This window comes from Theropithecus gelada, chromosome 16, assembly GCF_003255815.1.
Source record: "Theropithecus gelada isolate Dixy chromosome 16, Tgel_1.0, whole genome shotgun sequence".
NCBI lineage: Eukaryota > Metazoa > Chordata > Mammalia > Primates > Cercopithecidae > Theropithecus > Theropithecus gelada.
In genome coordinates this window covers 77,101,245-77,129,031 of record NC_037684.1, presented here as the reverse complement: position 1 = coordinate 77,129,031, position 27,787 = coordinate 77,101,245, and the positions used below count along the sequence as shown (strand labels likewise).

Genomic DNA, 27,787 nt, shown 5'->3' with positions numbered 1-27,787 from the left:
ATAATATCCTATTGTTCATGCATCCTTAGGTGCTGTCATCTTAAAATTTCTTTATATTTTTCTCTTGAGGTACTTTCAGTCTTATTCTCAAAGAAAATTTAAAATGAAAACAAAAATGGATACCAAAGAATGCATTAACAGTTATGGGCAAATGGCTTTATGGAGGAAATGAGACAAGAATTTTAGTGAACATTAGAGCACCTAAATAATGGCCAGTAAAAACCATAGGTAAAAATTTTGAGTCCCCCAGTTCACAAAAACAAAACAAGGAAAAACTTTCAAAAACTCTCTGCAACCTCATACATGATCTGTGTGTGCTCAGTGCAGCACACCTTGCTTCTGTCTCGCACCCTCCAGAGGCAGCAGCTGGAGCTCAGAGAAGTGCCTTGTCACTGGGCACACACTTCTGTCCAGCCCAGTACCAGATCATTGTGCTTCACCGCCATTCCCCCAGTTGCCTCTAAACGGGGCACACTGCTGAGTCTCAGCGCTCCCTTGGCCTTCCCTCTCAGTGCCCTCCCCAAGTCGAGGAACACCCTCATCTTGACCTTGACCACCAGGGGTGCAGTGTGGAAGCACTTGGATCCCAAGCAGGGAGCCATGGAGGCTGGGCTCATGGCTGAGCTTGCTCTGGTCCAGGCCGGTGCTGCCTCCAGAGCACCTGGATGATGGTTTCAACAAGGTCGGCATGATTCTTCTGTGGAGACAGAGAGAGGCAGTCAGCCAGAGAGATGGGAGGCTCTCAATCGGCCGCCATACCCCAGAGGCTCAAAGAGGAGATGGGACAGTTGCCAAGTCCCCAGAGCAACTCTGGTCCTCAGATCACTACCACACTCCTCCCTTCCCCAGCATGCTCAGCAAGGATCAGGCACTGCTGGGTGCTCCTTTGGAAAGGTCCGAACTGCTCTAATTGCCCTGGGACTCGCCAAAGATGGGTCCAGGCTCTCAGAAACTGGGGTTCAAGAGAAGGCACCTGTGATTGGAGAACCGAGACTCCTCCCTTGACTGGCCTCATAGCAAGGGCAGCAGAAGACCAACTTCTGATGAGAAGAACCCGGAACCCGGGGTTGGGGGCAGAACCCGGGGGAGAGGACTTGAGGACGCCCGTGGGCTCACATTGCCCGCCCTTCCCCAGCTGAGCCCTCAGGAAATGCCTTACAAAGAGGTGATTCAGCATCTCATGGCGGTAGTCATTGCAGAGTTGTGCCAAGATGGTGGCACAGATGGTAAAGCCGTGGGCGTGGAACAGGCCTGGCAAAATCAGGAAGCCAAACACAACCGTAGGGGGCTGGCAGAAGAGGTTTCCCCAAAGCCCAGGGTGATAACATTCCTGCCAAATCCAATGAACAGCAGCCTGTAGTCCTCGCATGACCCATGTGAGCCAGAAGAAACCGAAACCCCCAGGCGCCTGGGGGTGAACATAGTGCTGGGTGGAGCACAGAGCAAGGCGGCCCCCCTGCAACACACCCGGTGGGCCTCGTCCTTCTTCCTGCGCTCTTTGTGAGTCCACACAAGCAGAAAGGCCAACTGAGAGGAGAGGTGCAGCCCAGGGCACAAATTCCACTGTAGAAGGGGAAAGCCTGAAGCATGGATAGTGGAGACTCCCTTTCAGGAGGGGATAGCACTCCTTGGATGCAGGAAGAGTCCTTCCCACAGTCGGGCACTTTGGGAAAGGGCGGGGGCAGGCCTGTGAGGGTTTTACACAGAATTAGTTCACCAGAATCCTCCGACTCCGCCTGGGAGGTCAGAGGTCAAGGCTCTCCCCAACACGATTAGGATCAAGTGAACCCCGAGTTGAGTCCCTGATAACAGTAGTGGCTTCCTCCACTCTGCCACCACCCTCACCCCAGGCAGATGAGTTACTGCACAGCATGACAGCACAGAGAACCCCATAAAAGGGGCTCTTCCTCAAAATGTTCCTTTCTTGAAAAGTACTAATCTGCACATTTTATGAATCAATAAATGCATTTGCCTTGCACCAAGGGGCTTTAAGACATCCCTGGATGCTAAAAGAACCTATTGAGACGGTGACCCGATAGTTCCTGAAGTCTACATGCTTGATATTCAGAAACTCAGCACCGGTTGTGATCTTCAGCCTTTATTTATGCTCTCATCTTGCAGTGACCTGCAGGCAAAGGGTGAAAATCCTGTGTTGCCCTAAAATCAGTTTCCAGGCAACAAGAACCTGCCCTCTTGACGAAGCGAGGTCAGTCAGCCCAGCCCCAGGACTGTCTCCAACTCAGAGTCCTGCCCCTTTTATCTTTTATCCTCTGTCCCTTTGGGCTCTGTCCAAATGTGTGCCTGGGTTCCCCTGGCCACACTTGCTGGCCCATGATGCCAGAGCATTCTGGGTGCTTAGTAGTTCGGCCGTCTTAGTCTGTTTTCTCTTGCTTGTAACAGAATACCCGAAGCTGGGTAATTTATAAACAAAAGGCTTTTGTTTCTTAAAATTATGGAGTCTGAGAAGCCCAAGGCCAAGGGGCTGCTGGTGGGGACTTCTTGCTGGTGGGGACTCTGCAGCATCCTGAGACAGCACAGGGCATCACGTGGCAAGGGGGCCGATGGTGCCAGCTCAGGTCTCTCTTCCTCCTCATAAAGTCACTAATGCCACCCCCATGATAACCCATTGATCCATTAACCCACTAATCCCTTAATTCATAAGCAGAGCCCTCATGACCCAAATCACCTCTTAAAGGCCCACCTCTCAACACTGCCGCATTAGGGATTAAATTTCAATATGAGCGTTAAGTCTCTGGAAGGGCTGAAACCTCATGGGGGAAACCCCTGATGGGTTTGATACTGGTTGAATGCCTGCCAAGATGCCTGGCCTAAATACCCATGGCTGCAGAGGGGAGGAGCCCAGGTCCCTCTTTAGAAAGCTGGGGAGGGCTGAGCGCAGTGGCTCACGCCTATAATCCCAGCACTTTGAGAGGCAGGTGGATCAGGAGGTCCGGAATTCAAGGCCAGCCTGGCCAACTTGGTGAAACCCCGTCTCTACTAAAAATACAAAAAAATTAGCCAGGCATGGCGGCAGGCACCTGTAATCCCAGCTACTCGGGAGGCTGAGGCAGAGAATTGCTTGAACCCCAGAGGTGGAGGTTGCAGTGAGCCAAGATCACACCACTGCACTCCAGCCTGGGTGACAGAGCAAGACTCTGTCTCAAAAACAAAGAAAGAAAGAAAGAAAGAAAGAAAGAAAGAAAGAAAGAAAGAAAGAAAGCTGGGGAGAAGCCTGGATGTGTGGCTGGGTCACTCTCCCCCCGCAGTCCGTCTGTGTTGCTAAAAAGAAATGTCTGAAGCAGGTAATTTATAAAGAAAAGAGACTTATTTGGCCCATGGCTCTTCAGGCTTTCCAAGGACCATGGAGCCAGCATCTGCTTCTGGTGAGGGCCTCAGGCTGCTTCCACTCATGACAGAAGGAGATGGGGAGCTGGCACCACATGACTAGCGAGGAGGTGCCAGGCTGTTTCCAACCGTCAGTTCTCATGAGAACCAAGAGTCTGAGAACTCACTTATCACCAGACGGAGAGCACCAAGCCATTCACAAAGAATCAGTACAGAGCTGAGCTCTGTCCCTATCACCTTCTGTCACATGCCCTAAAGTGGAGCATCTGTAGGGCCCTGCATGCTCTCCTCCCCTGAGGCTATGGAGAAGGTTGGCTCCTGTGTTTTAAGAAGCTGACCATGGCTGGGAATGTGGGGACATTGCCGCTTATGCGGCTGAGGAATGGCGTCTTTGCTGTAGAGGTGGAGGGTATAGAATGGAAAGGAAGGGCCTCTTGGTGGGGCAGTCTCCACACCAGGGCAGGTGTTGGGTCTGACTCTGGCCTTTCATACCCTAGGTCTGGGAAGGACTTGAGAGTGGGGACCCAGAGTAGGTGAGGGGCTCCATCCAAGGTAGACCAGTTTGGCCAGACTTTCTGTGTTGGAGCTAAGGGGTCTCAGGAGCAGGGTTTCAGGAACACCTGCTGCTGCCCGCCTGACCAGATGAACCTGATTGGCTCTTGTCTCCAGCTATGTGGCTTCAGGGAGCTGTGGCATCCATACATGTGTGCACAGGGCCCTGGAAGGCCCTAGCCACAGGTAGCATTTTACTCTATAAATCAACCTGATTTTGCAATCCCAGTTTGTTAAACACATTTTCATTTAACAAGATCAACAAGCCTGTGCTGAAAGCCTTTTGAGGGCTGACGCAGAGGTGGGACGGCCTGGGTTGGAGTCCGGGTGGATATCGTTGGGCTGAGACACAGTGGCAGTTGTATATGTGCCCATGTGTTGGGGGAAGGGTGTGTGGGGTGAGAAGAGAGCTTGCCCTTTTCAAAGGACCAGCCTTGGGTTTTGTTGATTTTTCCCTATTTTTCTATGCCCTATTTTGTTTAACTATGCTCTAATCTTTATTATTTCCTTCTGTCTTAGTCCATTTGTGCTTCTACAACAAAATACCACAGACTGCATAATTTATTTTTCAAAAATCAGAAATTTATCTTCTTATAGTTCTGGAGGCTGGGAAGTCCAAGATCAAGGTGCCAACATCTTGTTAGGGCCTTCTTGCTATGTTATCCCATGGCAGAAAGCAGAAGGGTCAAGAAAAGGGAAGAGAGAGAGCAAGAGAGTGCTGAACTTGTCCTTTTGTAACGAATACACTCCCTTAATAATGGCATTAATCCACTCATGAGGACAGAGTCCTCATGGCCTAATCACCTCTTAAAGGTCTTACCTGTTATACTGGAGATTAAGTTTCCCACACATGGACATTGGAGGACACATTTAAACTACGGCATTTCCTTCTCCTAACTTTGGGTTTTGTTTTCTCTTCTTTATCCAGCTCCTTAAGGTGTAAAGTTAGGTTATTTACCTGATATCTTTTTTTTTTTTTTTTTGAGACGGAGTCTTGCTCTGTCCGCCAGGCTAGAGTGTGAGAGGCACGATCTTGGCTCACTGCAAGCTTCGCCTCCTGGGTTCACACCATTCTCCTGCCTCAGCCTGCCGAGTAGCTGGAACTACAGGCGCCCACCACCACGCCCAGCTAATTTTTTGTATTTTTAGTAGAGACGGGGTTTCCCTACGTTAGCCAGGATGGTCTTGATCTCCTGACCTCGTGATCCGCCTGCCTCGGCCTCCCAAAGTGCTGGGATTACAGGCGTGAGCCACCGCGCCTGGCGGGTATCTCTGGTTTTTAAAGGTAAATGTTTACTCGTAAAATTTTCCCTTTGAAACTGCTTTCACTGATTCTCATAGTTTTGGTATGTTATGCTTCATTTTCATTTGTCTCATAGTATTTTCCAATTTCCCATGTTATTTTTTCTTTTATCATTGGTTGTTTAAGAGTGTTGTTTAATTCTCACATATTTGTGAATGTTCCAGTTTTCCTTCTGTTAATGTTTCCTTATATTGTGGTTATAGAAAATATTGTATTACTTCAGTCTTTTAAAACTGATTGAGACTTGCTTTGTGACCTAATTTACGGTCTAATCTGGAGAGTGTTCCGTGTGTGTTGGACAATACTAGAGGATATTCTGAAGCTGTTGAGTGGAGTATGATGGCTTTGAATAATCTGAAGTTCAGTAACTAAAGAGGATGGCCAGGGCCAGGCATGGTGGCTCATACCTGTAATCCCAGCACTTTGGGAGGCCGAAGCGGGTGGATCGCCTGAGGTCAGGAGTTCCAAACCAGCCTGGCCAGCGTGGCTACTAAAAATACCAAAACACAATAGAGGATGGCCGGAGGGAGCGCAAGTCCCTAAAACGCAAAGCTCCCTGCACTGCGCCGAGAGGGCCGCAAGAGGGCGCGCGAACCCGCCCTGGCGGACTTGCCGGCGCGCAAGCGTGTTTCGCCTGCGGACTGCCTTGTGTGCAGTGAGGCAGAGCGCTGCGTTCCCTCAGGACCCGGGGGAGGCGTGGTGGCGGCTTCGTGACAACCTGGGGCGGAGACCTCCGTGAGGAAACAGCCTGTTCGGGCCCTGACAGCTGTGGAGGGAGCTGTTCCCCGGCTTCTCCAGGGACATTTTTCTGGGCTTTCTGCATGGTGCGTGGGTTTCTGCCTCACTCGCGCGCGGTGCCCGGCAGGGCCCCAAGCCAGTTCCCTCCCGCAGGGAGCGGCGAACGCCCGGTGTCCTCGCGCGAGGTGGCGGCTTCTGGGAGAAGTCCCCAGACCCTCCCAGGAGGAGGAAGCGCTGCCGGCGGGAAGGGGTGGGCGGAATCCCAGGCCGCTCCGTCCCTGTGAGCCCGGCGGGACCGCGAGACGGGCGTTCCCCTCCCGTGGACCGGCCTCTATGAAGCCTTTAAGGTTCGTTTTTGCTGCAACGTGAAAGTAGTTTAAAAACATAAGAAACTGTAAAGTGAGTATGTTAAAACTCACATCATTTTAACTTTAAATAGTTTGTATGTACCAAAGGAAAGTTTTAATACATTTGCCTTCCTGGCTTTAATGAAAGCAAACTTATCAATAACATCGTTAAAATATACTTCTTAGCTTATCTCATTTTCATTTGAACATGTCCAACAATTCCTCATGGCACAGTGACAGTCTTAAATAGCTGTCAATTAATTTCAGCTTACAAAAACTTCTTTTGCGGGACCCCCATTGTGACTGGTATCGCTAAAAATTATGTATCAATTAGAACATGTTGGGAAGCAGAGGGAGAAAATAATTATATATCAGATTCACTTCCACATTTGGGAAAGAACTAAGCAAAATGTGTTCGTCAGTTTTGGACATTGAGACATTATTGTTTGGTTTGGTTTTTTAAATGCCAACTATTGTATCATCTGAAAAATTGACGTTTAAACTGGCACTGAGCAGTGTGAGTGCGGGGTGGGAATACTGTCTGATGCTGGTGTGGAAGTGAATGACGATGGTGGCGCTCCGTGTAGAGATCACAGCTATGCTTGACAGTGGTTTTGAGAGGCCATGTCAGAGATTCATGACTGGGTACTAGTGGAGCCATTATCTGAAGTTGGAGATAAGAGGACATGTAACTTTTTATTTGGGGAGGAAGTTGAGGGCCTCCGTTTGAAATGTATTACATCTTAAGTGCCTATATTACACCTTAAGGCACGCAGAGACTGTGCCTCAAATGAAATCTAGATGGAGCTTTCAGATGCCATCATCATCAAGATAATGATAGGAGAAATTGCTGCAGCAACTGAAGACAGGCAGGAGGTTTCCAAGGCAGCTATAGTGAAAGGGGCACACGGGGACGGGGACTGGGTCTCAGAATGTTCCCTGATACTCTTCAGGGGGGCTTTGCACAGGACACCAGCAAGGAGTGTTCGTAGACAGGTTTGAAGACAGCCTGAGATGTCAGAGGAGTCTGGCAAAAGAATGATCTCAAAAGGAGGCCGTGGTCAAATTCATCTTTGTTTGTTTGTTTTTGAGATGGGCTCTTGCTCTGTCGCCCGGGCTGGAGTATGGTGGCGGGATCTCGGCTCACTGCAACCTCCACCTCCCAGGTTCAAGCGATTCTTCTGCCTCAGCCTCCCGAGTAACTGGGACTACAGGTATGCACCACCACACCCGGCTAATTTTTGTATTTTTAGTAGAGACACTATTTCACCCTATTGGCCAGGCTGGTCTCAAACTCCTGACCTCGTGATCCCCCCGCCTTGGCCTCCCAAAGTGCTGGGACTACATGCGTGAGCCACCGCGTCCAGCCTAGTCTTCGTTTCTAATTAAGATGAAGCAAGAGAAACAGTGAGTGGATTTATTTTTCACACTCAGGGACAGTTCAATAACTAAGCAGATGAAGCTGAGGAAAACAAAAAACAAAAAACCACGCAATACCATCTTTTTTCAGGTACACCAGTCATGAACCCCCAGACATTCACCTGAGAGTGACCCTATCCCATCTCCACCCATGTGCACATGCAGAGCGATCTCACACACACAGTGGGGGTGAGGGAGGGGGCTCCCTTCCCAGGGTCAAAGGTGAGAAGGCTCCCGCCACTGCTGCTCACATGGAGATAGTCACATAGTCAGTTTACAGATATTGAAATGAAAGAGGGTTTGTACTCTCATTAGACCTTGTGTCCAGAGGTATTAATTTCATTCCTCCTCTGACACCAAATCCTAGGAACCCCTCAGAGTGGTCACATGGGGATTCCTGACTCCACAACTGCAGATACCATCTGGAATTTCTCATTTGTTATTCTTGTTTAGGTGCATGAGCACTGGTTCTCCAACACCCATCCAGTCCTTTAGAGTCTCCCACCCTCCCTGCACTACCCACGCCCCACCCTCTGTGTAACCTGCCTTCAGTCATCTTGGCCCCTCCACCTCTGGGATTCAGGCAGCATCAGCACCTCCATCCTAGCTATGCCCCATGTGGCCTTGGACACTTGGCCAGGCAACACTGGAATCTGTTATTGGTGGGATGGAACAGTGTCATGACTCATTCCATGTTGTGGATTCAGCAATTCTCATCACATAAATCTAGCACATAAGAGAAGCAGGGGCGCCTATGTCTTTATGCCATTATGCTGCTGTTGTGACCCACAAGGCCCATAGGACAGACAGGCTTATAAAATCAGAGTTTAGGGAAGGTTGGTTGACTCACTATGTTCTGGTGAGATGGTAGCTGGACTTCTGCCTAGTAACAAGCAGCCACAGCAATATCCCTGTATCTCATAACACACACATATGAAAGTGTGTGAACTGTAGAGGACCACCTAAAACAATAAAGACACTGCATGGACAAATAATGACAATGTGTCATGAACAGAGGCAGCATTATGACCGTTTCACCCTCAAGTCCTAAAAAGAGAAAAAAGTCTAGTAGTATTCATTGAGACCCTACCTAAGGTCTCAATGTAATAAACAATGTATATAAAATGAGATTTACATGCATTTGCTTACTTAATCCTACCCAGTTGTTTATGAATTGGTTCCTCATGACAAGTAATGTGACCAAACTAGCTGTGTAATAATGTATGATCCAGGATGTTAAGAGGAGATTACAGACATCCTAATGTCACCATTGGATTGGAGATAGACACAATTTTCTTTCTTTTCTATAGAGATGGGGTCTTTCTATATTGCCCAGGCTAGTCTGGAACTCTGGGCTCAATAACAAAATTAAATGCCTAAAAAATAAACAAGGTTGAAACTGAAACTAGCTCTGTTCTCTCTGAATCTCAGATTCCTAACCATGCTCATCTTGAGGGGTAGGTGCCAGAGCCAGCTCTTACCAGGATATTTCCCCTCTCAGATGAATGATTATAGACACTGCCTCTTCCCACAGCCCGGCTTCGTTCAGCCTGTTCACACAATTATTCCCCAAGCCCACTTTCTCCCACCACAGGGGGACCTCCAGTGCTTTGACCCCACATCCCAAACACCAGTCCCCACCTCTCCTTATTTTCAGTGCACAGCTTCACTGACACTCATTTCAGCACATACAGGGCAGAGCCAATAATTCTAATGTTCTTTCTTCACAGGGAAAGATCAAGCTGTTCAAGCCCAACCCCAGATGACTCCAAATATCTCCCCTCCCCAAGGCTGCATCTGTCAGAGCACATGATTAGGTTACTGACCCAGTCTAATTACAGTGTCAACTAAATTCCCAATGGCTGTTTCTAAATAAATATAAATATGTGGCATCCTACTATGCCTTGATAATCGAACCATCTTTCCATGATTCATAAATATTTCAGACTGTCCCCATGCTTTTTAAATCTCACAAATTCTCTCCTTTCCCCCTCATTTTCCACAATTGGGTTCACCTCATACTTCCCAGATATTTTATTTATTTATTTATTTTTGGAGACAGAGTCTCACTCTGTTGCCCAAGCTGGAGTGCAGTGGTGCGATCTCAGCTCACTGCAACCTTCGTCTCCCGGGTTCAAGCGATTCTCCTGCTACATTTGCTTACTTAATNTTTTTTTTTTTTTTTTTTTTTTTTTTGTGATGGGGTCTCGCTCTGTCACCAAGGCTGGAGTACAGTGGCACAATCTCAGCTCACTGTAACCTCCGCCTCCTGGGTTCAAGCGATTTTCCTGCCTCAGCCTCCAAGTAGCTGGGACTACAGGCATGTACGCCCACGCCAGCTATTTTTTGTATTTTTAGTAGAGACGGGATTTCACCATGTTGGCCAGGATGGTCTTGATCTCTTGACCTCGTGATCTGCCTGCCTCGGCCTCCCAGAGTGCTGGGATTACAGGTGTGAGCCACTGCACCTGGTCTGTTTTCATTGTTTAACTTTTCCTTTTTGAATATAAGATTGAAATTATTTCCCAGGAAAATTTAAAGAAGGAAAAAATTAAGGCACCTAAGAATGCATTATAAAGATATTATGCAGTGTAGACTTTGCAAGAATCAGAACAGTACAAAGAATATCAATATACTTCTTGCCTAGATTCACATATATTTAATGTTTTCTCCATTTTCATGGCCACTTAATAGCTTGTGCGCTGTCACTCGCTCATGCTCTTGCTCTCTCTTCTTGTCTCCTTTCTTAGGAGATACACACACACACACACGCACATATATATATACACACATAATATTTTCCCCTGAATTATTTGAGTTACATATGTTATGACCATTTACCCCTAAATACATAATACGTCTGAGGGGTTTTCCTAAGAATTGAAATATTCTCAGGAGGCTGAGGCAGGAGAATGGCGTGAACCCGGGAGGTGGAGCTTGCAGTAAGGCGAGATCATGCCACTGCACTCCAGCCTGGGTGACAGAGCGAGACTCCGTCTCAAAAAAAAAAAAAAAAAAAAAAAAAGAATTGAAATATTCTCTTACATAACCACAATACTGTTATCAACATCCATAACTTTAATCTTGATACGATACTTTCAACTATTCTACTGCCCTTTTGTAATTTTCCAAATGACTCAAAATGTCCTTTTTAACCCCCTCAATTATAGGATCTAGCCTAAAGGCAGTTACCACATTTAATTACAAAGTATCTTTACCTCCTTTCGTCTGGAATATTTTCAGTCTTTCCATTTACTGTCTGATACTTGCATTTTGTTAGTTTACAGTTTCCTCATTCTCCCAATATTTTAAAAGCACATTCCACAGTTATGTAATGTTTTGTCAAGATTAGATTCAGATTATTCTTTCTTGGTTTAAATACCAGGTAATCTTGTATCCTATTCAGGGTTTCACACTTGGAGGCACAGAATGTCTGCCTGTAGCTGCTATGATTTGGATATTTGATGCCTTCAAATGTCATGTTGAAATCTGATCCCCAGTGTTGAAGGTGGGGAGTAATGGGAGGTGGAGAGCCCTTAAGTGTCGATTAGTCCCTTCTCTGAGCAGGGGATGGGGAGTGAGTTCTGGCTTTATTAGTTTTCATGACAGCTGGTTTTTAGGAGAGCCTGACACCTCCTCCTCTCTCTCTCACTTCCTCTCTGGCCATGTGATCTCTGCACATGTTAGCTTCCTTTCCCTTCTGCCATTTGTGGAATCAGCCTGAGGTCCTCACCAGAAGCAGATGCTGGCGCCATGCTTATTGTACAGCCTACAGAACTGTGAGCCAAATAAATCTCTTTTCTTTATAAATTACTTTATAACAATACAAAGACAGTCTCATACTGGTAATATCAATTTTGACCAACCAACCAAGGTTTTCTCTGATTTCTAGGTTATTTCTAGGTTATTTCTGTTTCCCTCCCTGTAACTAATAAGCTGTCTGTGGAGAAACACTTTAAGTCCATGAAAACATTCTGCTCTGCAACAAAATTTCCTCCTACCTCACCAATGTTTCACATCCATGGATGATTATTGCCTGATCTGTCTTTACTATAATGGTGGCAGAATGATGGTTTTACAACTCTGTCACTCTCTGAAACGTAACTGCTTGATTTCAGAATCCCATTTGGTCTTCCTAAGACACCTGTGAGATTAGGCTGTAATCTAAACTGTAAATCTTTCTAAACTGTAAATCTCTCCTCATTTACAGTTTAGAAAATGGGGGTCTCCTTATCTTATACCATATACAAAAATCAACTCAAAGTGGATTAAAGACTTAAATGTAAGACCTAAAACTGTAAAGCTATTAGAAGAAAAGTTCCATGACATTGGCCTGGCAATGATTTTTTTGGCTATGACCCAGAAGGTACAGACAACAAAAGCAAAAATAGACAAATTGGGTTACATCAAACTATAAAGCTCGGCACAGCAAAGGAAAAAATTAACAGAGTGAAGAGACAACCCACCGAGTGGGAGAAAGTATTTGCAAATGATACATCTCATAAGGGGTTGGTATCCAAAATGTATAAGGAACTCAAACAACTCAATAGCAAGAAAACAATAACAACAACAAAACTTAAAAATGGGCAAAGGATGTGAACAGACATTTCTCAAAAGATGTACCAGTGACCGACAGATTGGGGAAAATATGCTCAACATCATTAATCATCAAGAAAATGCAAACTAAATTCACAATGAGATATCACCTCATACCTGTTAGAATGGCGATGATAAAAAAGACAAAAGATAGCAAATGTTGGTGAGGATGTGAAGAAAAGGAAACCCTTGTACACTGTTGGTGGGAATGTAAATTAGCACAGCCAAGATATTATAGGAAACAGTATGGAGATTCCTCAAAAAACCAAAACTAGAATTAGCATATGATCCAGCAATCTCACATCTGGTTATACATACAAAAGAATTGAAATTAGCATGTTGAAGAGATACCTGCATTCCCATGGTCATTGACGTATTATTCATTATAGTCAAGATAGGGAATCAACCTTAGTGTTTATCAACAAATAAATGGATAAAGAAAATGTGCCAGGCGTGGTCACTCACACCTGTAATCCCAACACTTTGGGAGGCCAAGGCAGGTGAATCAGGAGGTCAAGAGATTGAGACCATACCGTCCAACATGGTGAAACCCCACCTGTACTAAAAATACAAAAATTAGCTGGGCGTGGTGGCATGCACCTGTAGTCCCAGCTACTTGGGGGGCTGAGACAGAAGAATCACTTGAACCTGGGAGGTGGAGGTTGCAGTGAGCTGAGATCACGCCACTGCACTCCAGCCTGGCGATAGAGTGAGACTCTGTAAAAAAAGAAAAAAAAAAAAAAAAAGTGGTATATATACACAATAGAATACTATTCATCCATTTGAAAGAGGGAAATTATGTCCTTTGCAACGACATGGATGAACCTGGAGGACATTACATTAAGTGAAATAAGACAGGCACAGAAAGACAAATACTGCATGATCTCGCTTATTTGTGGAATATAAAAAAGCCAAACATATAGAAGTAGAGAGTAGAATGGTGGCTTCCAGTTGCTGGCGGTGGGGGTGTGTGGAGAATGGGGAGATGTTGACTAAAGGGTACAAAGTTTCAGTTAGACAGGAGAAATAAGTTTTCAAGATCTATTGTGCAACACAGTGACCATAGACAATAATAACATCTTATATATTTCAAGTTGTTAAAAGAATATATTTTAAATATTTCCACCACACACACAAAAAGGATAAATATGTGAGATAAGGTATATGTTAATGAGCTTGATATAATCATTTCACAATGTATACATATATCAAAGCATCGTTTTGTGCCCCATAAAATTTTACAATTATGATTTGTCAATTAAAAATAAAAATTTTAAATTAAAAAAGGGAAGAAAACAGAGGTGGGACAGTGATTAAATGATTCCTTTGAGAACGTATGAGGAGCATGTAGCAGAACTGGAACTCAAATCATGGTCTTTCTCTTGTTTAGGGATCTCCATTGCTGGACTTTTGAAACCCTCCAGATAACAGGAATGTTACCTGGAACCCTGGGTTGGAACTCTTAGAGAGTTCTGCTGTCCAAGACTTTGCAGATAGGACAGATAAACTCGAATCCCAAACATGTGTCTTTTCCAGTCAAGATCCATCTCTGATCCTTCCAGAGTGGAAAGTGTCCTATGTAATTAACTTGCTACCGAGCTTGATGGGCTCCTCCAGTGATTATACTGCACCAGGCATTCAGCATTGTTCTCTTGCTGGTAGGTTGGGTGTTCAAAGCATCAATAGTTAGATCAGCCTTGGAGAATGGGAGCGTATGGACATCCACCCATGCACAGCCTCCATGCCTGTGCATGGAAGCCCATGGGTACTCTATCATGCATTGTACCAGCACTGGAGTAGCTAATGGCAGAGATTGACTGATGACAACTGGACAATTCTTTCTGTCTACTTGGTAGTTTCATACTTCTTCTATAGTGGATCCTCTCTGATGAACATTAACATATAATACAAAGATTGTCACACCCTGCCATGGTTTGAATGTGTCCCCCAAAAAGCATGATGTTGGGAAATTAATCCCCAATATCAACAGTGTTGGGAGGTAAGGCCTAATGAGAAGTGATTAGGTTTGAGAGCAGAGTGAATGGATTAATGCCATTATCATGAATGTGGGTTTGTTATCAAAGGGGAAGTTCAGCCCCTTTTACTCCCTCTCTCCCCCTTTGTGCTTCTGATATGGGATGATGCAGCAAGAAGTCCCTCACAAGATACTGGCTTCTTGATATTGGACTTCCAAGCCTCTAGAACCATGAGTCAATAAAGTTCTGTTCATTATAAATTAGGCACTCTGTGATTTTCAGTTATAGCATTAAAAACCGACTAAGATACACTCATGCGCCCTAGTATGGCTCTATCCACTCGCATTTTCCCCCAGACCTCTTTGCCTCCAGTCCTTCAATCTTCTAAGTCCCTTGACCAACCATCCAAGCCAGCCATCTTTGTTCATGTGTATCCTTACTTCTGTCCACTTCTCTTCCTACATAAAATAAATGCCCAGGTGTTCACCAGAAGCTCCGTCCATTGGAAGGATATTCTCTCATCAGTTTCTTTCAAGGCCACTCCTAAATAGGGCTATGATGTAGGAGCAGTCCATTTTCAGCCGGTACCCACATATTGGGCCAACTCATCCATGAACCAAGGTTGGACTTTTTCTTCCTCCATTAGCTGGTTCCCCCACCATCACAGGTGAGCACTGAGGGAAAGCGTCATGTCATCATGCCATAAAAGGCTGGGCCATCTGCCTGTGCAGCTTACTTATGCACTTTGGTCCTGCTTGCGCCCTGTGTTAACCATGTCTTTTATTTTCTGTATTCTGATGCTTTGACATCTGAAGCCTTGCTGACTGTGGAGGGACTGCCCTTACCACGGTTAGCTGATTCCTGGAGATAATTAACAATTTGCCTGTGAGTGCAGTTCTCAAATGCAAACCAATCAGTCCAGAGCCCACACCCCCAGCCACCTTCTTTATCTCTGGGCCACTATCCCCCTGCTCTCATCACTCCAGCACCAAAAAAAAAATAAAAAGGATTACTCCTCTCTCCCACTTTTTCTTCCCTCCATCCACACTGCACCTAAGTAACAGACGATTGTGCACAGACCTATGCCCCAGAGAGCACTAAAATTATTCAAACTGGCCAGGCGCAGTGTCTCATACCTGTAATCCCAATACTTTGGGAGACCAGCCTGTTTGAGCCCAGCCTGGCCAACATGGTGAAACCCTGTCTCTACTAAAAATATAAAAATTAGCTGGGCATGGTGGTGGGTGCCTGTAATCCCAGCTACTGGGAAGGCTGAGGCAGGAGAATGGCTTGAACCCAGGAGATGGAGGTTGCAGTAAGCTGAGATCGTGCCACTGTACTCCAGCCTGGGTGACAGAGCAAGACTCAGTCTCAAAAAAAAAAAAAAAAAAAAAAGTCAAACTAGTCAATTCTGAATCCACTTACCATGCCTCATCATTCCTTCTGATGGAAACCACAGTAAATGCTCTTGACCACAGTTCCCCACCCTCTGCCTCCTGACCAACCCAGTGCTTCTTCACGGGGATCCCCATGGCATGGAATACCCCCTTCTCTTGGGATCTGTATTACAAACTGTCTTTTCAATGCCAGTCATCTTCTGATCTATTGGACTTACTATACTTAAATAATAGTAATACCTATATTAAAACATGTCCAAACTCACATACACCACTTCCATTCTATTTATTAATTACTGCTAGACTTGCTTGACCTCATGACTTAAAGCATCTGGTGGAACCTAGCTCATGATAAACAGGTCTAGTCGAGGTTACATGATGTTCCATGGTCAAGTGCTTTACCCAGCTGATTTTTGAATGGCATATAATTATCTGCTGAAGATGACGAGACCTATTCTATAATCCAGGGGGTCTATATTGTGATTCACATGGTGGGACTCGCCATAAACTCCACATGGTGTCTTTTCCGGCCCAGATACCTCTACTGCTATAATGGCTGCTGGGTCATATGGCCCAGGTGGAAGTGCTGCTTGAACTACAGCCTGGACCTGCTGCCTAGCCTTTTCCTGCTCTGTGCCCCACTCAGAGCTGACAGCATTCCATGTCACGATTCTTGCTCAAATTAAAATGTTCCGCCTTAGAAACCCAAAGGTCTTACCCAGATTGTGCTTCCTTCTTAAGAGGTAGGAGTGTGGGCCAGACACGGTGGCTCATGCCTGTAGTCCCAGGACTTTGGGAGTCCGAAGCAGGCGGATCACAAGGTCAGGAGTTCGAGCCCATCTTGGCTAACACAGTGAAACTACGTCTCTACTAAAAATACAAAAAATTAGCTAGGCGTGGTGGCACACACCTGTAGTCCCAGCTACTCGGGAGGCTGAGACAGGAGAATCGCTTGAACTCGGGAGGTGGAGGTTGCAGTGAGCTGAGATCACACCATTGCACTCCAGCCTGGGTAACAGAGTGAGACTTGGTCTCAAAAAAAAAACAAAAAGAAAAGAGAGGTAGGAGTGTGAAACAATAACCCACCCTCTATATTGGAGAGCATTGCTGGCATGCCTCTAAAATGTTACTGCTGTAGCAGGCCCCTGAAATTGTGTAGGATCCATCTCCGCCCTCTGTAGTGCTTGTATTTTACCAAGGCCTCCAACTTGCCTGCCATGTCTTGCTCACCTGGCAGATGAACACACTTGCAAGAGCAAAGCCATGTAATTGAGGATGTCCCAGTCTGTTCTAACAAAGCAATTGGAGAAAATTCTTGTTTGGTCTTTTACAATAATCCACTGTCATCCTCATAATCCATATGGGTTTGGGAAGGGTCTAACTGTTGAATCAAATGGGGATATAATGAGGACTGCCACCTTGTACCTTTTAGGTCATTAAGAGAGGCATGAATCTCTGCCATTCCCTCTGGAAGTGACACTTTTTGACTTAGGTCTTGGCCAGGAAAGGGGTAGGGAAGTAGTTTCAGAGTATTCCATTTGGCCTTTTTGGTAGCTCTTACTCTATAGGCCAAGGAACTAATTTGGTTTGCCAACAATAAGTACATCCATTCCAGTTATACATTCAGGGTCTTGGGAAATTACCACTGAATGGGGCAATGAATCCTGTGAGTCTGCCATGAGACAGACTTTCATGGACCACCTGGCTCCCACACTCCTCCATTCTAATATAGAGGTCATCATGATGTTGCCTCACGTCCCGAAGTATGAACGTCAACTCAGAACCTTTTTTTTTTTTTTGAGACAGAGTCTCACTCTATCGCCCAGGCTGGAGTGCAGTGGTGCGATCTCGGCTCACTACAAGTTCTGCCTCCCAGCATCATGCCATTCTCCTGCCTCAGCCTCCTGAGTAGCTGTGACTACAGGCGCCCGCCCCCACGCCCGGCTAATTTTTTGTATTTTTAGTAGAGACGAGGTTTCACCATGTTAGGCAGGATGGTCTTGATCTCCTCACCTCGTGATCCGCCTGCCTCAGCCTCTCAAAGTGCTGGGATTACGGGTGTGAGCCACAGCGCCCAAACCTTTATCCAGCAGCCTTGAAACTTCTGGATACTCCCTTTTTCCCTGTGTACCTGAGTAAATGGCCATAGGTCCCTTTGGGTGGGAGGGGGCTGGGAAAATCATTACCACATATATTCATGGTGATGAGAGAGGGTCCTGACTTCTGAAGATCTGGCTTCTTCAGTCATGGGTTCTGGGTCTGAAAATGGCAGTGATCATTACATTTTATCAGGCTCAGTTTCTTGATTCTCCATCCTTTATTTCACTTGACTGTACAGACTGATTACTTCCCCTGTTGTTTGCCCATATTTCTTGTCTTTAGAGACACCATGTTCTATTAATCTCCTTGAAAGATCTCTGAAGCACCTCTTCCCTTTCCCTCTCCCCATCTTCCACTTTAATCTTATTGCTCATTATGTGAATTGAGCTCACCTTGTTTCTGGAGCCATCCTCAGGGAGCCCCAGTCTTGTAAAAATCCCCTACCGTCAGCCTGAGCCTACAGAGGACAGCTACCACAGAGTTTCTCGATGATGCTGGTGCCTCTTTCTAGCACATTCTTTATCGCAGCAGATGATCTTCCAGACTTTCCAATGAAACATAGACAGCTGGTAAGTATTGCAGCCTTACATACTCTACCTATTCTAGTATGCCCAGTTCCCTGAGCCTTTTAACTTCTTATTTTACCTTTTGTCAAGCAATTCTGACATTTTCTGCTTAACATGAGCCATGTATTTCTCTAATCCCCATCTACGGGCATCCTTGTCAGAGTGTTTAAATCCTGTATCACAAGAGTGTGCTTTCTTTTCTTTTCTTTTCTTTTTTCTTTTTTCTTAAGACAGAATTTCGCTCTTGTTACCCAGGCTGGAGTGCAACGGTGCGATCTCGGCTCATGCAACCTGCACCTCCTGGGTTCAAGTGATTCTCCTACCTCAGCCTCCTGAGTCGCTGGGATTACAGGTGCCCGCCGCTACGCCTGGCTAATTTTTTGTATTTCTAGGAGAGATGGGGTTTCAACATGCTGGCCAGGCTGGCCTTAAACTCCTGACCTCAGGTGAGCCACCTGCCTCAGTCTCCCAAAGTGCTTGGATTATAGGCATGAGCCACTCTGCCCAGCCAGGAGTGTGCTCCTTTTCAATAAACTCTCTGGCACTCAAATATATGTTCTACCTTCTTGATCCAGCATCCTCAGGGTCTAGTCTCATACATACTGTCCTGGTTCCTACATATACATATAAACTAGGGCCTGTAGTAACTTCAGCGGATGGTTCTTTTCCTCTGTTATCATGCCCAGAATTTCCCCTGTTGGGTTTTTTGGTGACTTAATTCTAGTTATTGGTTTAGTGGATGGGGTAGGGAGAGGAAAAGGTAGGTAGATCCCAAGGCAGAGTCCTAGCTTTAGACTTGGAGGAGTGGGCCACTTTAGCAAGCCCAAGAAATTCAGAGTGATTGGTGTTTGAAGGTGTTTGCGTGCATAAATCAAAATGTTTCCATCCCAAATCTCAGAGTTCTTCTTTCCCAGCAGGATCCTGACCTTGGCATAGCAAACTTGCTGGGATTTAGAATTCAGTCTTAGCTGAAGTTAGGGCCTGATTCTCAGCTGTTTTGCTATAAGGCTTCGAGAAATCTTCTGATGCTCACATTTTCCCTTAAATTTGTCACTAATCACCATCAGCCTTTCATTGTCAATAGCTCCCGGTAATAGCCATTCAATTCCATCATCTCTAGAATTACCACTTCCCTCAGCGTTATAAAGATCTGAGATATAGCACCCACCAGTGCATTCCCTTCTGTCAATATTCCACCCCAGTTCAACACCACTGACAATTTTAACAATCATATTGCTACAACCTGACATATGTTATCATTACTCTGCCAATCACAAGTCATAAGGCCCTCCCTCATTATCAGCAAGGTGGCAGGTAACTCAGTTTCAAAACTCCACTATATGGCTCATGCCTCTAATCCCAGCACTTTGGGAGGCCAAGGTGGGCAGATCACCTGAGGTCAGGAGTTCAAGACCAGCCTGGACAACATGGCGAAACCCAGTGTCTACTAAAAAATACAAAAATTAGCCGGGTGTGGTGGCGGGTGACTGTAATCCCAGCCACTTGGAAGGCTGAGGCAGGGAGAATTGCTTGAACCCAGGAGGCGAAGGTTGCAGTAAGCCAAGATTGCACCACTACACTCCAGCCTGGACAACAGAGCAAGACTCCGCCTCAAAAAGAAAAAGATTCCATTTTAGAGTTTGTGTTCTTGGAACAACTGCTGGTACCCACTGGTGCAGGGCAGATTCCCTAAAAATAGATTCTGAGATGGAGAATTGTATACAAGGTAATTACTGGGTAGTGTTCTCTAGAAAAATGCCTGCACAGGAGTGATATAAGAATTGGACAGAGTAATAGGTTTAAATGCTGTGTGATTGCAACAGAGGCCTCAGTTGGTCTCACAGGGAACTCTTAAGCCAAGATGGCCCTTTATAGAGGCTGCAAGTTGAAGACAGGGGGCCAGGTCTTTGAGGCCTGCACTGAGCAGTCTTTGGATATGGACTTCCCCCAGGGAGAAGATGTGACTTGTGAGAGGCAGCCCCCTGCAGTTAGGACAACTCCCAAGGACGTATTTAGCTGTGAGCCATCAGCAGCCACTCACCCAGCAGCTGCGGGGATGGATGCCTCAACCCTGAAGGAGGATCCCGGCAGCACCACAGTGTGCACTACAGGGTGTATTAAATTTCCAGCTTCAGTTGTTGGTTATGTTTTCCTCCCAACATCATGATTTTGAGGCCTATTGTTAGGGACATACTGTATATTTATGATAAATATGTCTTTTCCATCAAACACTCTTATTTATTCCCTTGTGATCTTCTCAAGTTCTAGCTTATCAGATATTAGAATCATTATGTGTATCAGTCAGGGTTCAACCAGAAAAGCAGAACCAGTAGATATTTAAGATACTTGTGGCAAGGAGTTGGCTTACTCGATTGAGGGGGTGACTAGACGAGTCCAAAGTCCATAAGAGCACCCCATCAGGAAGGGCAGGCTGGAAGCTGTGGTATGCTGATGGAGTTTCTTCTGCATCAGGGAAACCTCAGTTCTTTTTTGAAGACCTTTTAACTGATTGAATCAGGCCCACCCAAATTATCGAGGATAATCTCCCATACTACTTAGTCCAACTGGGTTCATGGGCTTCAATCTCATCTACAAAATGCTTTTACAGCAACACCTAGATTCGTGTTTACTTGAATAGCAAGAGACTTGTAGCCTAGTCAAGTTGACACATCAAAAGACCATCACACTCCCCAAGTTTCTTTTTTTTTCTTTTTTTTTTTTTTTGAGATGGAGTCGGGCTCTTGTCACCCAGGCTGGAGTACATGGAGTGCAGTGGCACGATGTCGGCTCACTGCAACCTCCGCTTCCCGAGTTCAAGCGATCCTCCTGCCTCAGCCTCCGAGGTAGCTGGGATTACAGGCGTGCGCCACCATGCCAGGTTAATTTTTGTACTTTTAGTAGAGACGGGGTTTCACCATGTTGGCCAGGCTGGTCTCAAACTCCTGACTTCAGGTGATCCACCCGCCTCGGCCTCCCAAAGTGCTGGGATTACAGGCGTGAGCCACCGTGCCCGGCCCAACGTTCTTTTTGTTAAAATTTTCCTGGTGTGGTGATATTAAGACTCTTTGACAGTCCTCCCCCAGCCCCACAGGATTCTGCTTCCATTTGGTTCTGTGTAGGTTTGTGACTGCTTTGACCAAGAGTCTGACAGAATTGGTGCTAGGTGACTTCCAAAGCCATGTTATAATTGGCCATGGCACTTCTCTCTTGTTTACTGCAATGCTCACTCTTAGAGCCCAGAGCCACCATGTAATAAGTCCAGCCGCCTCAGTCCTTTATACTGGAGAGACCACATTGAGGCTCTCTGGTCAAATACAAGCCAAGCTCATATTTTAGCCCAACTCCTCCCAAGCAGTAGACATGTGAGTGGAAAAGCCATGTTGGAAGCGGTCCCTCCCAGCCATCAAATCATCCCAACGGAGGCTACACACATAATGAGGCAAAGGCCCACCCACTCAGTTCCCCTTTTAAATTCCTCATCACGAAATTTATGAGCATAATAAGGTGATTGTTCTTCAAAACCACTAAGTTTTGGGGTGGTTTGTTAATAGAACAGTAGATAACGGGAACACCTTGAATATGGTTTTCTGTCATTTTATTTTTAGTGTTTTATGTATTTTTGTTTGTGTCTCTTAGAAATAACAGCTACTCGGGAGGCTGAAACAGGAGAATCGCTTGAGCCCAGGAGGCGGAGGTTGCAGTGAGCCAAGCTCGCACCATTGCACTCCAGCCTGGCGGACAGAGCGAGACTCCGTCTCAAAAGAAAAAAGAAAAGAAAGAAATAACATGGGTTTTTTCCCCCAATCTGAAAGTCTCAGAATCAAATTCCTGAGGAGGAAGTGAGAACCTTTAGCAGTTAATATGTATGCACAGTAAAGCCCGAAACCGCACGTTAAGTCTTTCTGCCTTCAGACCCACATCTTCCCTGCCCATTCTTCCTCTAGGAAATCTGGCACCCGGTTTTCTCTGGGTAATTGGCGCGGGGCTTCAACTCCCTGCGCTCCTCCAGCTACTGGCACCTCCCTGGCCTCTTAAGACGTCTACCAGACCTGCGTCTGCCCGGAGAAACTTTGAAGTTCCCTTCGGAACCTCGCAGGCTGACAAGCAAGTCAGAGCGATGGGTGGAGGAGGTTGCCATGGAGACAGGTCCAGGGCCAGAGGCGCGGGAGGGGGAGGCCGAAACTCGGGCTCCGATTGGCTCTGCGGGCGCGCAGCGTTCTCCTGGTGCACATGCGCAGTGACGCCGAGGCGAGGTCGCGGCGAAGCAGAGGCGCCGAGGCTTCTGGGCCGGGCTTCTCAGGACCGGGCTGGAACGTGCAGCTCCTGGCCGGGACACTCTGTGCTTTGCAGGGAAGGGAACTGGCGGAGCCCGAGGACCCGCTGCCGCTCAGTACTGAGCCCGCCACGCAGGCGCCTGTGCCAGCGTCGCCATTGTTGCCTGTGGCCTTAGGGCCGCTACGGCTGCCCGTCGGCCGGGTCCCAGCGACAGGTATTGATGTCCGGGCGCAGCGCGCGAGTGTCCGCGCGGTCAGTGACAGCCCGAGCCCGTCCACGCGCGGACTCCCGTGCTCGTGGCCTGCGGGAGGGCAAAGACGGGGTGGAGGCTGCTGTGGGCCCAATCCCAGCGTTGCGCGTCGCAGGGTCCCCGATTCCCCCGCTGCCCTCGCCCTCGACCCTGCGGCTGAAGAGGAGTAAGAGGCAGAGGGACTTGGCCGGGAAGGGGAGGCGACAGGAGGCAAGGCAAGGCTGTCGCATCTTCTCTGCAGGGCCTTGTAAACAGTTGTGTTTGGCGGCACGACTGTGCCTGAGCAGGGCTCGGAGCTGGAGCCTGGGGACAGGTGGTGTCGGTTCTCCTCCAGATCAGGCCGGTTCTAAGGTTTCCTTCGAGAATCCTTGTTTCGAATATATCCTTAAAGAACTGTCTCCTGTAGAAGCACTTAAAGGACTTCAAGTCACACCAACCTCTTCACTCTTTTCCAGTCCAACCCGCTGGTCTTCCCAGCCCTCTGATAGTCAAAGGCTAGAATCGGCTGGCATTAACATGCAAAGCAGAGAAATGGCTCGCCCTTTCCCCTGACAGTTCCCTTGGGAACCTTGAGCACTGTATTAAGAAGAAATTCTCCTCGTTTCTTCCAAGTAACAGATTCGCTCTGTTGTTGTTGAGAGCCAGTTCAGTCATTACAGCTTCTGTAACATCAGTGACTAAAATAGTGAAACTATTTTCTCTATAAAAATGTTTAATTTTTGTTTCAACAGGTTAGAGGTTTAATCTGTTGTTTTGCTTAGATTCTTTGAGTCATTGCCTCTGACACTACCTTTTTAATAGCAGCTCCATCCCCCACCAACCCCAAGCAGATTGCAGTTCCCTTACAAGTCTAAGGATATAGGGGAGGAAGACAAGGTAAAGCTACGCGTGTTCATCTATGCACACTGCGAGTCTGTTTCTGTGTGTGTATATGTATAGTAGAGTACACCAGGGATTCTTGACCTTGTGGTCCATGCTTGTGTTTCAGGGTCTTTTATCCATCCCTGCAAGTTCTGGGCTCAGAATTTGTCACTAAGGCTGCTAACTCTTCCTTGATTCTGTTCTGCCCTCGGCTGCAGCAGCCTTTGATATAGTGTCCTTGTGACTCTAGCATGAGACTTCAAGCAGTTGGCTCACTACTGGAGAAATAAAGGATATTGCCAGATTGACTCTCCTGTCTGTAGCAATGTTAGCCTCAAGCAAGAGGATGAACAATTCTTCACGTTCCCAAATCCTTCTAAGGTGGAAGTCAGACAAGGCTCAGAGTGGACCCTACAATGTTGAGAAGGAAATCCTTACTTCGAGATTCTTGCGTGACACTGAGACCTGTCGACAGAATTTTAGGAATTTTCCATACCCAGACCTGGCTGGTCCTCGAAAGGCATTGAGTCAACTCCGAGAGCTCTGCCTTAAGTGGCTGAGACCTGAGATTCACTCAAAGGAACAAATTTTGGAGCTGTTGGTGCTGGAGCAATTCCTGACCATCCTGCCTGGTGAGGTTAGGACTTGGGTAAAGTCCCAGTATCCAGAGAGCAGCGAGGAAGCAGTGACTCTGGTGGAGGATTTGACTCAGATTCTAGAAGAGGAAGGTGAGAATCATAGAGCAGAGAGGGGAGGAATCCCTGGGTGGTTAAAGAAGACAACTAGCACATCTGAGCAGCTCCTTTAAAGAAATTGGGGAGAACACTGAGAGGTCCAGGATGCATTTTTTAAAAAGAAAGAAATTGGGGAGAACAAAGGTTAGTGAGTGAGAACAAGGCTTTAACATGAGCTCCATCCATGGTGTTCTCCTTCCAGATTGCTTGGGAGCAAACACACATTATCTAAACCCCCAGGAAAAATGTCTTGAAAGAATGACCAGACACAACCAAATTACCACTGTGTGAGCCCTCAGAAAGTACCTGCAGAGGTTTGCACCATTCTACTAATCATTTGCTTTGTGAATTGAATTTTACAATAAAATACTTCCAAAAAAGGAAGAAAGGGTCTAGAGAACATTCCCTTATTAAGAGATAACTCACAAAATTAATATTCTGTAAGGATTTAGTTAAAATGTGAATTTTGTTCATACTCTTTAAGATTTTTAGAGCAAGCTTGTTTTTGAAGTGTGTTTTGATGTCTTAGGACAAGTCATTGGCCCTTTCGTCTGATGCTTTGAAGTAGGAGTGCTGTTTTTGATTTCCTTCTTACTTCTCAATTTAAGAAAGTGTAGGCATCTATTTGGTGAGGGGTTTCCTAGTCTATTCAAAAAGGACTAATCTCCCTCATGACCTCTTTCTCTTCTCTAGCTCCTCAAAACTCTACCCTTTCCCAAGATACCCCAGAGGAAGACCCCAGAGGAAAACATGCTTTCCAGGCAGGATGGCTAAATGACTTGGTGACCAAAGTGAGTGTGACTGTGTTTTCTGATTTTAAGATGCCTTCTTAGTGTGTGAGGACATTTTCTGACCTGGCCCTATAACTACTGTGCCCCCAGAAGCTCTATCAAGGACTTAAGCTCCAGTTTCTCTCCTATGTTATCTTGGTCTGTTAAGGTAGGTGAATGTACTATAAAGAAAAGGGGCTTCCATTCCCTTCCCTTCCCATATGTCTTTCCTTACTTTGACTTTGTCAGCAATATCACATAGAGGATACAGGATTGACCTCCACAGCCAGATGGATTTAGGTTTTGGTTCCTGGCTCTACCACTGGAACTGCAATTTGGGACAAGATACTTAACCTCTCTTAGCCTGAGTTATTCTACTCTCATAAATAGCATTTACCTCTTAGATTGTGAGTATTAAATATTATGAGACTTGTAGTTAGCCTGGATTAAACAATTAATAGATGATTGTTACTATTATTTTTCCTCATTAACAAGTAGTTAAAGGCCATGCATTCTGTCATATTATTGTTGATCATGAATTTATGTATATTTTTTGAGACAGAATCGCACTTTGTTGCCCAGGCTGAAGTGCAGTGGTGCGATCTTGGTCCACTGCAACCTCTACCTCCTGGGTTCAAGTGATTCTCATGCCACAGCCTCTGGAGTAGCTGGGGTTACAGGTGCGCGCCAACATGCCTGCCTAATTTTTGTATTTTGTATTTTTGTATTTTAGTAGAGACAGGGATTCGCCATGTTGGCCATGCTGGTCTTGAACTCCTGACCTCAGGTGATCCACCCGCGTTGACCTCCCAACGTGCTGGGATTACAGGTGTGAGCCACCGTGCCCGGCCATGAGTCTGTATTATTTTAAAGAATAGTAACTCAAGCCACCTTAAGAGAAAGATTTACTGTAAAAATATAACTGGTCTTTCTGAAATTGGAAAGCCTTTGGTAACCAAGTTAAAATGATTATTCATTGATGATGTGAACATTTACCTGGAAAACCTAACAAAATCAAGGGAAAAACTGTTAGAAACACTAATAGAAAAACTGGATAAAATGACTACAGAAAATGACATGCAAAAATTAATCACATATATACATACATATATATCAACATATACACATAAAAATGAGATAAATGATAAAATGAAAAAAATGCTTCCAGTATCACACCCCCCCAAAAAAATTTAAAATATCTAAAACTAAGCATAGTATAAATATTGCAGTACTTTCATGTCTAAATATTAATTTTGTGGAACATGAAAGAAACCTTAAATATTATAAAGTCACCAGTTCTCCCTAAGTTATAAACTTAATACAAGTTTTAAATCCCAATATAATTTAAAAGAAAAAAATTTTTAAGAGATAGGATCTCACTAAATTGCCCAGGCTGGTCTTAAACTTCTGGCCTCAAAGTGATCCTCCTGCCTTGGCTTCCCAAAGTGTTGGGATTATAGGTATGAGCCACTGCACCTAGCCTCCAATATTATTTTTTAAAGATACAATTATATGCAAAAATAAACACATGGCCAGGCGCAGTGGCTCACACCTGTCATCCCAGCACTTTGGGAGGCGGAGGCAGCTGGATCACCTGAGGTCAGGAGTTTGGAGACCAGCCTGGCCAACATGGCAAAACCCTGTCTCTACTAAAAATACAAAAATTAGCTGGGCACGGTGGCATGCGCCTGTAATCCCAGCTACTCGGGAGGTCACTGCACTCCAGCCTGGGCAACAGAGCAAGACTCTGTCTCAAAAATAAATAAATAAAAAAGAAACATGTAAGATAATACTATCTTTTTAACAAAAGAAGAGCAAACAAGAAAGGCACTAACCTTACCAGATTGTGAAATGTATTTAACAGTGCAGCAGTTCAACACTGTGATTATTGGTATCTGTTACATTTTTTAAAAGAAAGACTGAATTTAACTATAGAACACATAAAAATATCTTAACATTTTAATTGTAATATGTTGGATTTATTCTTAAAGCATAGCTTGAAAAGCAAAACCATTCAACTCTGTGTCATCTGTGTTTAAAATTTAAAACTCAAGTCAGGCATGGTGGATCACTTCTGTAATCTCAACACTTTGGGGAGCTGAGGTGAAGGATCGCTTGAGTTCAGGAGTTTGAGACCAGCCTGGGCAGCATAGCAAAACCCCATCTCTACAAAACAATTTAAAAATTAGCCAACTGTGGTGGTGTGTGCCTGTAGTCCCATCTACTCGGGAGGGTGAGGTGAGGGGATCACTTCTGCCCAGGAGTTCGGGGCTGCAGTGAACAATGGTTGGACCATTGCACTCCAGCCCAGGTGACCAGGCGAGACCCTGTCTCTTTAAAAAAATAATAATAATAAACCTTTTCCTTTTAAAAATGGAGCTGCCACCAATGCATGCACTAGTCCAGCACATGCAACAGAGTGGACCCTGTCTCTTTTTAAAATATTAATAAACTTTTTCTTTGTAAAATGGAGCTGCCACCAATGCATGCACGAGTGCCAAGTGAAAATAAATTCTGATCTATTTTCTTTTTTTTTTTTTTTTTTTTTTTTTTTTTTT

The 27,787-nt window shown here is 45.6% G+C and overlaps 1 protein-coding gene across 3 annotated transcripts in view; it reads left to right on the top strand.

The window, feature by feature from the left end:
* Positions 1-22,567: 22,567 nt before the first annotated feature.
* ZNF287 (zinc finger protein 287) overlaps positions 22,568-27,787 on the top strand; it is a 19,366-nt gene continuing 14,146 nt past the window's right edge. The window contains exons 1-3 of one of the 3 annotated variants that reach the window (XM_025362469.1): positions 22,568-22,828; positions 23,853-24,453; positions 25,153-25,250. In XM_025362469.1, the coding sequence (XP_025218254.1) occupies positions 24,051-24,453; positions 25,153-25,250 (501 nt within the window). In that variant the 5' untranslated portion in view covers positions 22,568-22,828; positions 23,853-24,050. Of the gene's footprint in view, positions 23,031-23,852; positions 24,454-25,152; positions 25,251-27,787 lie in introns of all 3 variants that reach the window. The other 2 variants (XM_025362470.1, XM_025362471.1) reach the window with 2 other exon arrangements.